This window comes from Palaemon carinicauda, chromosome 31 (genome assembly GCF_036898095.1).
Source record: "Palaemon carinicauda isolate YSFRI2023 chromosome 31, ASM3689809v2, whole genome shotgun sequence".
NCBI lineage: Eukaryota > Metazoa > Arthropoda > Malacostraca > Decapoda > Palaemonidae > Palaemon > Palaemon carinicauda.
In genome coordinates, this window is record NC_090755.1 from 33,583,517 (window position 1) to 33,596,682 (window position 13,166).

General features: G+C 46.8%; 1 protein-coding gene across 1 annotated transcript in view; it reads right to left on the reverse strand.

Moving 5' to 3' along the window:
- The window catches only part of LOC137624393 (probable inactive protein kinase DDB_G0270444), a 228,653-nt gene that overhangs the window by 47,198 nt on the left and 168,289 nt on the right, over window positions 1–13,166 (reverse strand). The window contains exons 6-7 of the mRNA XM_068355130.1: window positions 12,074–12,262; window positions 11,691–11,960 (exon numbers count right to left, since the gene is read on the reverse strand). Coding sequence (XP_068211231.1) covers window positions 11,691–11,960; window positions 12,074–12,262 — 459 coding nt within the window. The remainder of the gene's footprint in view (window positions 1–11,690; window positions 11,961–12,073; window positions 12,263–13,166) is intronic.

Below are 13,166 nucleotides of genomic sequence, written 5' to 3' on the forward strand. Positions count from 1 at the left end.
GAGATGCTTCGTGTACAATTTTTTAAAATTTGAAATAACTTGCTGGTCCATGGGCTGGAGGAGAGGGGTGGTGTTAGGCAGTAGATATAGGACCTTTATGAAGGAATACTCGGCCAAAAGATATTCCTCGAGGTCAGGAGGGTGAGCTGGAGCATTGTCCAACACCAGCAGACATTTCAAATATTTTCGGACAGTCGGACCGAAGCAGACATTCACCCAATCAATGGAAAATTGCCTCGTTACCCAGGCTTTAGCACTCGCCCTCCACATCACGGGAAGGTTCTCCTTGATGACTTTGTGGGCTTTGAAGGCTCGGGGATTTTCAGAATGGTACACCAGCAGGGGCTTTATCTTGCAGTCCCCACTAGCATTTGCAAAAAAAGCAAGAGTATGCCTGTCCTTCATAGGCTTATGTCCGGGTAGCCTCTTCTCCGCCGTGATGAATGTCCGACGAGGCATTTTCTTCCAGAAAAGCCCAGTTTCGTCGCAATTGAAAACTTGCTGCGAACTGTAGCCTTCCTGCAGAGTCAACTCGTCGAACGTTTTAACAAAGGCTTCGGCGGCCTTCGTGTCTGAGCTGGCTGCCTCCCCATGCCGTACCACTGAATGAATGCCAGTCCTTTTCTTGAATTTCTCGAACCACCCCCGAGAAGCCTTGAACTCTGGGGGTTCCTGCTGGGATGTTCCTTCTCCTGCCCCTTCTTCGGCCTGAGAACACACAATATTACCGAAAATGGCAGAGGCCTTCTGGCACATTGTAGTCTCAGTGATGGTGTCTCCTGAGATCTCTTTGTCTTTGATCCACACAAGAAGCAGCCTCTCCATCTCGTCATGCACGTGGGTTCTCTTGTTGGAGAAAATAGTGACGCCCTTAGAAGGTGCCGCTGCTTTGATGGCCACCTTTTGCTTCAGGATGGTGCCTATCGTAGATGGATTCCGGCCATACTCCTTGGCGATCGCACTTAAACGCATGCCACACTCGTACTTTTTTACGATTTCAAGTTTCGTCTCCATCGAGAGCATCGTCTTCTTCTTCTTTCCTTCGGCAACATTCTTGGGACCCATGGCTACAGTAATACGTAATATAATACACTACGTACGTTATATACAGTACTATGTATAGTAAACACTAATACAGTACAGTGCGCAGTAACGAATGTTTAATAACGATAACAAGTGGCGTACGAATGTACTGTATATAAACACTACGTCAAACAAGCGAAAGCACACAATGTCTGTTAACGATACCACGGTCGGAACGAAAAGAGAGAGAGAGAGAGATGAACGCCCGTGCGTAAGCAAGCTGGGATAGTTGCCGACCAATAGGAAAGCAGGATCTTATGGCGTCAGCTAGCATCTGAGTAGGGAGATAACCAATGGGTGAGCGGAAGGCTGTAAGTGAGTCTACCCAAGTTCGAAGTCTGCCGGCGCGCGCTTTTTAAAATTACTCTCGGCGAAGAGTTGGGATCTCGTAAGGTTTTCGTATCCTGAAATTTTATTCGTATACTGGGGCATAAAAATCTTCGATTCGCTTTTCGTATCCTGAATTTTTCGTAAACAGAAACTTTCGTATCCAGAGGTATCACTGTACTTCCAAATATACAGAGAAAGTTAAAGCATGGAATGCAGAGGTTACTACCCTCACGCGAGCACCCTAAGGGCGTCGGGTATAAAGAAAGAGCGTGTGAAAACCACTATTCACAGGTCGTCTTCCATTTAGATCAATACTTCATCAAAAGGGGGAACCGCCCTAACGACACCAACCGAACCCACCTGATCCACTCAGCGACGCCTGCCTCGAGCGCCCTCTACACATCCTTCTACAAGAAAAGGCTTGGAAAGGAAAGGGACGGGGAAAAAACCAGGGAAGGGTTTCACCGGGCGTCCCAGGTATCTCCCCAGAAATAGATTTTTCCTTCGTCAAAATCCCTTTTCTGGGTCGACCTGTGACGCCCGGTGAAAATGTACCAGAGAATGCCTTCCAAGCCCACAAATCAACAGGTTAAAGTAAAAAACGTTAAGTATAACTGGAGATTACTATATTAAGGCACGTAATGCGACAGACATAAACATCAAAATCTCATCAAAATAACGGTAAAGTAAAAATATATATAAAACTGGAGGTTAAGTATAATAGGTAACATACTGTCCCATACAAAATAACAATTCCTTAATAACTAAACAATGCCATGTAGGCACAAGTAAAGAAATGTACATAACTCCAGAACGTCATATTAGACCAACCAAAAACATAGGTAGCAATGGAATCAAAAATGGCATGAGGCAAAACATAATAAAATGGGTACAAAGACAAGGTAAACTGTACAATACCCTAGGATACCAAAAATTATATACAATCCAAAATTAAAAGCTACCAACATGAGTAAGTTAACATGACATAAAATAATAAGTGGGCTAATCCACCGATATAACATAGCAATGAGGCAAAAACACCGACCAAGGTGAGAGGCAACGCGGTGGGAGTGGCAGGGTGGAAGGAGAAGGTCGAGAGGACGATGAAAAGAAGAAAGGCAAGAAATTAATCGGGGGAGATGACACTCCCAGCTGCAATAGTAGGAAACTTAAGGGCCTGCAAGTTCTTCAAATAGTGGCGTTTGAAAACCATCGGGGATTTCCAACCCGTGTACTTCTTAAAGTCATCAAAATCCATATTCTGAAAGTAAATGATGGAGGTGGCTACCGCCCGGATATCATGTGCTTGTGGAAAAGATTCCGGGTTAGCTTGTTTGATAAAATAAAGGATTTGCTGTCTGATGCCTTGGATGGAAATAGTACCCCCTTGTTCCCTGACAAACAAGGGGCCAGATGAGCGTGATGCAGTCCTCGCTAAAAAGGCCCGAAGTGTAGCGACAGGACACAAAGAAGCATTTTGGGGAAGAGGAATAATTTTCCAAGGGGACCACCTATTTTGTGGGTCCTCATTTTTGGCTAAGAAAGCTCTATCTGGAGAGAGTAGAACTTCTCCTGACGGGAGGAAATCTAGGTTTTCAGGATTACGGGAGAGAGCTGCTAATTCCGAAATTCTTGCACCTGAGGCCATGGCCATGAGAAATAAGGTCTTCCTAAGAAGCGATATGTAAGAGCAGGATTCGTTAACAGTGTCTGACGCGAGCTTCAGGACGTCGTTCAGAAACCACGAGACCTTTTGTGGACGAACAAAAGGTCGAAGCCTAGCACAGGCTTTTGGAATGGATGAAAAATAGGAATCTGCGAGGTCAATATTGAAACCCACATAGAAGATCTTTTTCAAAGCTGATTTGATTCTGGTTATAGTACTAGCTGCGGGGCCCTTGTCAAAAAGGGACCGAAACAACGAAATGGCCAGGTTCGGGGTCATTAGAGTTTCATCTGAAGATTTTAGAAATCCCGCTAGCTTCTTAACTGCCGAATCATACTGCCTAGTCGGGGAGTCTCTCTTGTCCGATTCAATAAAGAGGACATTCTCCGGGTCAATATTTGCATCCTTATGGGCTGCAAACTTCATGAAATCCACAAAGTTAGGGTTTGCGCTATCCTTGAGGAATCTGACACAGTCCGTGTTTGGACCACTTGGGTCAGCTTGGGGAATGGGATCCAGAACGGGCGAAGTTTCAACTCTAGGAGGAGAGGAAACCAGCTGCTTTTCGGCCACTGAGGTGCTACCAAAGCCACCTTTCCGTGGAAGGAGCGTAGCTTCGGTAAAACTTTCATCAGAAGATTCACCGGAGGGAATAGGTAAATCTTCCTCCAACGGTTCCAATCCAGGGTTAGTGCGTCCATAGCACAAGCCTGAGGGTGCAGGTTCGGGGCCACGTAACAGGGAAGTTTGTGGTTGAGCTGTGTCGCGAACAAGTCTACCTGGAGACCTGGAACCAGTCTGGAGATCCGCTGGAATGAATTTGTGTCTAGGGACCATTCTGATTCTAGTGGTTTTGTCCTGGATAGTGAGTCCGCTATCACGTTCTGGACTCCTGCGAGGTGAGTGGCTGACAGGAACCAGTTCTTTTCGTTTGCCAAGGTAAAGATTGTGACCAGGACTTGATTGAGATTGGGAGATTTTGATCCGCCTCTGTTTATGCAGTGAACTACCGCCGTGCTGTCGGAGACTATCCTGAGGCGAGTGGAGCGTGGAGGGGATAGTCGTTTTAAGGTCAGTAAAACTGCCATGGCCTCCAACACGTTGATGTGGAACTGTTTCATGGCAGGGGACCAAGAGCCCTGAAACATCTGGTGTTGGTAATAGCCCCCCCCCCCCCCCCACCAATGAGAGACGCGTCTGTGTGAATCGTCACACGTGGAGGGAGTTGCAGAGGAACCAATTTGGAGAGGTTCTGCGGTTTTGACCACGGTCGGAGTCGACGAAATAAGACTGAGGGGATCTTCGGTATCTTGTCTCGTAATCGGGTTGTAGCTCTCTTTCTCCAAACTCGGTTTATGTCTTTGAGTTTGGCCTTCATTAAGAGGTCTGTCACTGAAGCGAATTGGAGTAAGCCTAGAACTCTTTCTAAGGCTCTTCGTGAAATATGTTTGTTCTTGATGAAGTGCCTTGTCTTCGAAGCTATCTCCTTGACCTTTTTGGGAGGAAGAGATAGTTCGTGACTTGTGAGGTCCCATCTGATGCCTAGCCATTCGAATTTGCTTGCTGGTTGTAGGCGAGATTTCTGTAAGTTGACTTGGAATCCTACCTTATGCAGAAACTGAACCACTTTGGTTGTAGCCTTGTGGCTTTCTTGAATCGTCCGTGCCCAGATAAGCCAGTCGTCCAGATAAGCAATCATCATGATCCCTTGACTCCTGACCTGTTCTAGCACCGTCTCCCCTAGCTTTGTAAATATCCTGGGAGCAATGCTGAGGCCGAACGGCATTACTTTGAACGCATAAGATTTCTTGCCTAGGCGGAAGCCGAGGCAAGGAGAGAAGTTTCTTGCTACTGGGACGTGATAATAGGCGTCTGTAAGATTGATAGAGGTGGTGACGGCCCCACGGGGAAGTAAGGTCCGTACCCGAGAGATAGTCAGCATGCGGAACCTGTCGCAAAGAATGTAAGAATTCAGTTTGGACAGGTCCAGGACCACTCTCAACGCCGATGAATTCTTTTTTGGAACCGTGAAGACGGCCTTGAAAATTCAGTGGCCGTACCCTCTTTATTGCCTTTTTCTTCAAGAGGTCCTTGGTGTACTCCTCTAGGATGGGAGTGGGCTTCTGGAAGAAGGACACTATCGGAGGTGGAGAACCTAGTGCTCATTTCCAGCCCAGGCCTTTTGAGACTATACTGTGGGCCCAAGGACTGAAGGTCCACTGGTCCCGAAACTGGTACAGTCTCCCCCCTACCGGATTCGCTTCATTGCGTGGGGTTGAACTTAGCCCCACGTCCTCCTTGGGAACCTCTGGCTCTAGGTCCGCCTCGCTGGCGGAACTGACCTCTACCCCTGGTGCCGCCTCTAGGGTATCCTCGAAAGGAACCCGAGGTCTCGTACGCCTGATTAAAGGCAGGGGAGGTCATCCAAGATGTTGCCAAAGTTGGTTGGGAACCTTGAGGAGCCGAGAGGAAGACAATCTGTTGAGGAGGGGCGGATTTAGATGTAGAGGGAGTTGAAGACTGAGGGCCTGCCGAATGATGAAGCTGGCCCCTACCCGTCTTGTATGGAACATAGGACCTCTGTTTTTTCTTTGAAAAGGGTTGACGAGGCATGTTCTCAAATTTGCGTTTATTTGAGAGGCCCCAACTAACCTGAAGGTTTTGATTAGCCCTCGCTGCATCCTGGAGAACCTTATCGACTTCTTCCTGGGGAAACAGAGTTTTACCCCAGCAGGAGGAGGCGATGAGTCTATTAGGCTCATGCCGAATAGAGGCTTCGGCGAGAACATGCTTCCGACAATTAGTTCTCGCAGTCCAGAAGTCATGCAGGTCCGACTGGAACGACTGCAGGAGGTTCTTTGCCTGCACCCGAAAGAGAGGTTCGTCGCTGTATAAGGAAGCTATCAACTCTGAAGAAACTACCGAGTTGAGAGATCTAGTCAGCCGGCTTCTCGCCTCGAACTCCACTTTCAATAAGTGGTCCGGGAGTTTAGGGAGTCTTTCCGAGAAGAGAGAGGAAGCACAGTCTAATTTACCCACCGTAAACGTAGAGGAAGCTTCGTTCCAGAGCGCCGAGGTGCCAGGGACGAGGAGAGAGGTGGGATCCGTTTCTTTAAGGGTCGGCATGGGGATGCCGTCCTTAACTGACTGAATAGTCAATTCCGCGATCTTGTCAGTAAGAGGAGACGGGATGGACTGAGGAGTGATGAAGATTGTATACGCTCCTTTGTGAAATAAGGGATTTTGACGAAGGAAAAATCTATTTCTGGGGAGAGACCTGTGACGCCCGGTGAAAAGGGTCCTTCTTTACACTTTCCTGATATAAACCTTCCAAATATACCAGAGAAAGATAAAAGCATGGAATGCAGAGGTTACTACCCTCGCGCGAGCACCTTGTGGGTGTCGTGTATAAAGCAGGGGCGTGTGAAAGCCACTATTCACAGGCTGTCTTCCATTTAGATAATTCCTTCATCAAAGGGAAGGGCCATAACAGAGGCCCTAGATACCACACTTGAACCACGCCACCGACGCCTAACACGAGCGCCCTCTAGGACATCCTTCTGCAAGAACACATGGCTTGGAAAGGAAAGGGTGAGAACGTACAAAATAACCGTTAAGGGTTTCAGCGGGCGTCACAGGTCTCTCCCCAGAAATAGATTTTTCCTTCGTCAAAATCCCTTTTCTGGGTCGACCTGTGACGCCCGGTGAAAATGTACCAGAGAATGCCTTCCAAGCCCAATAAAATAATAACATAATGAGGAGAATACAAACACCATGTAACAAAATAATATAATATAATAATGTAAGTAAACATAAAATTACAAACTAGCCAAAGGACATAGGGAACGTAAGGCTAAATAAATATGAAGACAAGGAAACATCTGAGTGTCCAAACGCAAAAGGCATCAAATCTTACATGTCTAAGCATATCTAAACATTAAAGTAACGGTAAATACAATAACAGTTAAACCATAGGAATTAAACATGGTAATAATCTTAGGGCTAACGAACCACCCAGGAGAGTGGCGACGTGGTGTGAGTGGCGGGTAGGAAGGAGAAGAGAAGAGATGGAAGAAAGGAAGAACTAGAGATTAATGGGGAGAGATAAGACTCCCAGCTGCAATCGTTGGGTATTTAAGGGCCTGTAAGTTCTTTAGATAGTGGCGTTTGAAAACCATAGGAGATTTCCAACCCGTGTATTTTTTGAGGTCATCAAAATCCATATTTTGGAAGTAATTGATGGAGGTAGCTACTGACCGGATATCATGAGCATGGGGAAATGATTCCGGATTAGCATGTTTAATGAAGTAGAGGATTTGTTGTCTGATGCCTTGAATGGAAATAGTAACTCCTTGTTCCCTGATAAATAAGGGGCCAGACGAGCGGGTGGCAGTTCTAGCTAAAAAGGCCCTGAGAGTAGTGACTGGACACAGAGAAGTATCTTGGGGAAGAGGAATAATCTTCCAAGGGGACCACCTATTTTGTGGGTCCTCATTTTTAGCTAGGAAAGCTCTGTCTGCAGAAAGAAGTACTTCACCTGAAGGGAGGAAATCTATGTTTTCTGAGTTTCGTGAGAGAGCTGCTAGTTCTGAGATTCTAGCACCCAAGGCCAAAGCTGTTAGAAATAAAGTCTTCCGAAGAAGAATGATATAGGAGCAGGATTCATTGTCCGTGTCTGACGCAAGTTTGAGGACATCGTTCAGAGACCAAGAGACCTTTTGTGGACGAACCGAAGGTCGAAGCCTAGCACATGCTTTTGGAATAGATGAGAAATAGGAATCAGCTAGGTTAATGTAAGACCCAACAAGAAAGATTTTCTTCAAAGCTGACTTGATGGTGGATATAGTGCTAGCTGCCAGGCCTTTGTCAAATAGGAACCTAAAGAAAGAGGTGGCTAAATTCGGAGTCATACGAGTATGGTCTGAATTCTTTGGGAAATCTGCTAGTTTCTTAACGGCCGAATCATATTGACGAATTGTAGAGTCCCTTTTGCCTGATTCTATGAAGAGGACATTTTCCGGGTCAATGTTTGCGTCTCTACGAGCTACAAACTTCATGAAGTCCACAAAGTTAGGGTTTTGGCTATCCTTGAGGAATTTGACACAGTGTGAGTTTGGACTACTTGGGTCAGTTTGGGGAATGGGATCCGGAAGGGACGGAGTTTCAACTCGAGGAGGAGAGGAAACCAACTGCTCTTTGGCCAGTGAGGTGCTACTAAAGCCACTGCCCCTCGGAAGGAGCGAAGTTTGTGTAAAACTTTCATTAGACGATTCACTGGAGGAAATAGGTAAATCTTCTTCCAATGGTTCCAATCCAGGGTTAATGCATCCATGGCATAAGCCTGAGGGTCCAGGTTTGGGGTCACATAACAGGGTAGTTTGTGATTCAGTTGAGTTGCGAATAGATCGACCTGGAGGCCCGGAACCAGCCTGAGTATCCACCGGAATGGAATTTTGTCTAGAGACCATTCTGATTCCAGTGGTTTCGTCCTGGATAGTGAGTGCGCTATCACATTGTGGACTACCGCTAGGTGAGTTGCTGACAGGAACCAGTTCTTTTCTGTTGCCAAGGCGAAGATAGTGACCAGGATCTGATTCAGGTTGGGTGACTTGGATCCTTCTCTGTTGACGCAGTGTACTACGGCTGTGCTGTCTGACACTACTCTGATGTGGGTCGACCTCGGAGGAGAGAGTCTCTTCAGGGTCAAGAACACTGCCATGGCTTCGAGAACATTGATATGGAACCGTTTCATGGCGGATGACCAAGAGCCCTGAAACATCTGATGTTCGGAGTAACCCCCCCATCCACTCAGAGACGCGTCTGTATGAATTGTCACTTGTGGAGGTGGGAATTGTAGAGGAACCAATTTGGAGAGGTTCTTCGGTTCGGACCATGGGTGTAGTCTCATTTTCAAGACAGAGGGGATCTTCGAGACCATGTCTCTTAAAGGTACTGTAGCTCTCTTTCTCCAAACTCGATTGATGTCTTTGAGTTTGGCTTTTAATAGGAGATCTGTTACTGAAGCGAATAGGAGAAGGCCGAGGATTCTTTCTAAGGCTCTTCTGGACACCTGTTTGTGTTTGAGAAAATTCTTGATCTTGGAAGCAATTTCTCTTACCTTTTTGGAAGGAAGAGACAGCTTGTGCTTTGAAAGGTCCCACTGAATGCCTAACCATTCGAAGTGGCCTGATGGTTGTAGGCGGGACTTTTGGAGATTGACCCGAAATCCCAGGTTGGCGAGAAATCGAAGTACTTTCTTCGTAGCTCTGTTGCATTCCAGGGCCGACCGAGCCCAAATGAGCCAATCGTCCAGATAAGCAATGATCTGTATCCCTTGGTTCCTGAGTTGTTCTAACATTGTCTCTCCCAGTTTCGTGAATATCCTGGAAGCAATGTTGAGGCCGAAGGGCATAACTTTGAACGCAAAGGCTTTCCTGCCTAGGCGGAAACCTAGGTAAGGAGAGAAGTTTCGAGCTATTGGTACATGATAATAGGCGTCGGTAAGATCGATAGAGGTGGTGACGGCCCCACGGGGAAGCAAGGTCCGTACCTGAGAGATAGTCAACATCCGGAACTTGTCGCAGAGGATGTAAGAGTTTAGCTTTGATAAGTCCAGGACCACTCTCAATGCCGACGAGCCTTTCTTCGGAACTGTGAACAGGCGGCCTTGGAACTTCAGCGATCGAACCCGTTTGATTGCTTTCTTCTTGAGTAACTCTGTGGTGTACTCTTTCAGGATGGGAGTGGGTTTCTGGAAGAAGGTCACTGGTGGAGGAGAACCTTGTGACCATTTCCACCCCAAACCTTTGGAGATTATGCTGTGAGCCCACGGACTGAAGGTCCAATGGTCTCGAAAGTGGTAAAGTCTCCCCCTACCGGGACCACATCATTGCGAGGGAGTGAATCTAGGTCCTTTCCGTCCCCGAGCACCCCTTGTCCTAGGTCCGCCTCGTTGGAGGAACTGTCCTCTACCCCTGTAGCTTCCTCTCTGGTGTCCACGAAAGGAACCTGAGGGTTCGTAGCTAGGGTTGTATGCAGGGGAGGACATCCAAGAAGACGTGGGGTTGGGTTGTGTACCTGGGGGAGCAGTGAGGTAGACCACCTGTTGAGGAAGAGCTGATTGCTGAGAAGTCGAAGCAGAGGAAGACTGTGTTGACGTGTGGGGAACTGCAGATTGGTGGTAGTGACCCCGGTTCGTCTTGTAAGGGGTAAATCTCTGCTTTTTCTTGAAGAAAGTTTGTTTGTGGGATTCGATCTTCCTTTTGGTCGTGAGGCCCCACCTTACTTGCAAATTTTGGTTTGCCCTCGCAGCATCCTGAAGAACTTTATTAACTTCATCCTGAGGGAATAGGTTCTTACCCCAGCAGGAGGACGCTATCAGCCTGTTCGGTTCATGTCTGATAGAAGCCTCAGACAGAACGTATTTCCTGCAGCTAACCCGAGCCGACCAGAAGTCGTGGAGGTCAACTTGGTAGGACAGAAGCAGGTTCTTTGTGAAAACCCTGAACAAAGTTTCAGTCGGGTAAACAGAGGCTAGGGACTCTACGGAGGTGATGGAGTGGAGGGACCTAGCTAACCTATTACGTGCCTCGAACTCGGTCTTGAGAAGATTCTCTAGCAATCTGGGAAGCTTCTCAGAAAAAAGAGTAGAGGCGCAGTCTGGGTCTAGCTTCCCTACCGTGAAGGTAGAAGAAGCGTCATCCCAGGTGGCAGAGGTACTCGGAATGAGCATTGAGGTGGGGTCCGTCTCTTTGAGAGCCGGCATGGCAGAGCCTTCCTTGACGGCCTGTATTGTCAGATCTGTCACTTTATCTATAAGTGGCAAGGTAATGGACGATGCCGTTGTAAAAATAGTGTAGGCACCTTTGTGTGGGGTGAGCTTGGAGTTAGTACACCCCCATTCTGACAACGTCCTGGCCCAGACAGCTTGGGCCTGCTCTTTAGGAAATATTACCGTTTCCTTCGGTACCTTGTCTAACCTAACCAAGGCATGCTCTTTCAAACGGAGGAAGCCGTTGAATGGGAATTCTAGTCCCGGAGGGTAAAATTCTAGGTCCTCTAGAGGGCGGGTGCCTATGCCATCCAGAGTTATGGTACCATCTATATATGGAGCATGTAAGGCAAACCTCCATGGGTTGTTTTTATCGAAGGGGGGTAACTTCGATGCGTCTGGGGCTGAAGGAGGAGGCATCTGAGTTCCTGAACGGATCAGATTCGCCACCATATCTTTGAGCTCCGTCATAGCTCCCTGGCTTGCCCTAGAATATTGTTGTATCTGCTCTTTAACAATATCCTTGATCAGGTCAGCGAGGACGGAGGGATCCTGAGCACGACCCGCTGACGAAGCCCTGGACTTAGCGGACTTTGTCTTTTTAGCAGTCACGGTTTTATGCAAAGTAATATGAACATCAGGATCCTTTGAGGGTCCAGGGACCGGTGACGCAGATAATGGCAAAGCTGAAGGCTTAAAGGTACGTAGTGGCTTCACCTTGGGTCGTACAGGAACGGAGGAATCCCGAGGAGAAGCCGTAGGCTTATCAAAGCCGTGGAAGGAAGAAGTAGAGGAAGGAGTGAGAGATGAAAGGGGGTCCACCAACTCATCACCACCTACCTGCTCATCCATGTGTTCGACGTCCAAATCTAGAGAGGACGCGTCCTCCGTCAATAAAGCTTCCTCTTCCATTGGGATGGTTGCTCTAACCGCCTCAATTAATGGGGCCGCTGTCTCCGGTGGAACTGCCGCAGTAGTAGAGCCCGGGAATAGGCGAAAGGCCATGTCTCCGTCGAGGAGATAGGGTGCGCCAGACGGAGCATTCCTTCCAAAGCCTGACACCCACGGACGGAGAGCAGCTCTTGCAGCCCGGAGAGATTCATCATCAGCCTGAAAGAGGTGAGGGGATTAGTGAAGAAGCAATAAGCGATGTATACATATATAAAGAACCAATTAATTCATCGCCAAAGGATACCAAAAGGAACAAACTCGAACCAACTTACATCATCGTTCAGGAGTAGGGATGACAGCTCGTAGCAGAGCGTGCATGGCTCTGGGAACCATACCATGTAGGGGGCTTGTCCCGGTTCCCGAGAGAAGGATATGGCGCAATACGCATGGGATCGGCATAGGTCATGGCCCAGGGGATCATTAAAAGCAGCGGGGCAGCCCTTGGCAGCGCAGCGGACCTTCTGTAAAAGAAAGGAGACATAAGTCTGGATGTTCCTTGAGACTCTGGTCAGTGAACAGATGAATCAAAAGAAACTAGATAACATTAATTATGTGTGCCTAGCATGGTTCTATAATTGATAGCTAGAGCTACAAAATAAATATATTAAAAGTCAATTCAGCATAAACTAATGTACGAGTCCCACTCGAGAAAACAGGACTAAACTCTTAAAAATAACAGCGATTCCGTAATATCGCAAGAAAAGAGTACACTAATCCTGAAATATCAGCATAAAGAGTCTTCACTATACTAGCCGAGAAGGAGGCCACCATAACCTAATACAGTAAAAGCATGGGAGTAACCATAGCGATAACAATAACAGTAATAATAATCGCCAAAGCATCGGTGTGGCGGGATGTAAACAATAACAAACTCCCACACCTTTGATCACTCTTACTTCCAAAATATCCTACAACACAAACTTTCCCCTTACTTACTTCAAACTGGATAATTGCACGAAGGGAAAAACAAACAAAACATAACCTTAAAACTATATTTACCGCAACCAAAAACAAAAATCACACATTAAATTCAACAGACAAAATTTGCTGGATAAATAGTTATCGGTGCGTAAGGGTACCGAGAACTCTCCAATAATCGGGAAAATAATAGCCTTTAAATATACCCAACACCGTCAGTCCACATACAGTACTGAAAACACTTCACACACAGTACCGAAAAATACTTAAACACTGAAAAAAATCACAACACTAAAACACCAATCATCATATATAACCCAGCAAAAATAATCAAACTTAATACTAAAACATACTGTACAAGAACTTCTTAAAATGACAAATTCGAAGATAATTTGTATTTTTCCTAACCATACAAACCTTAGCTATTTACAGAGGGTTACCTTTTAG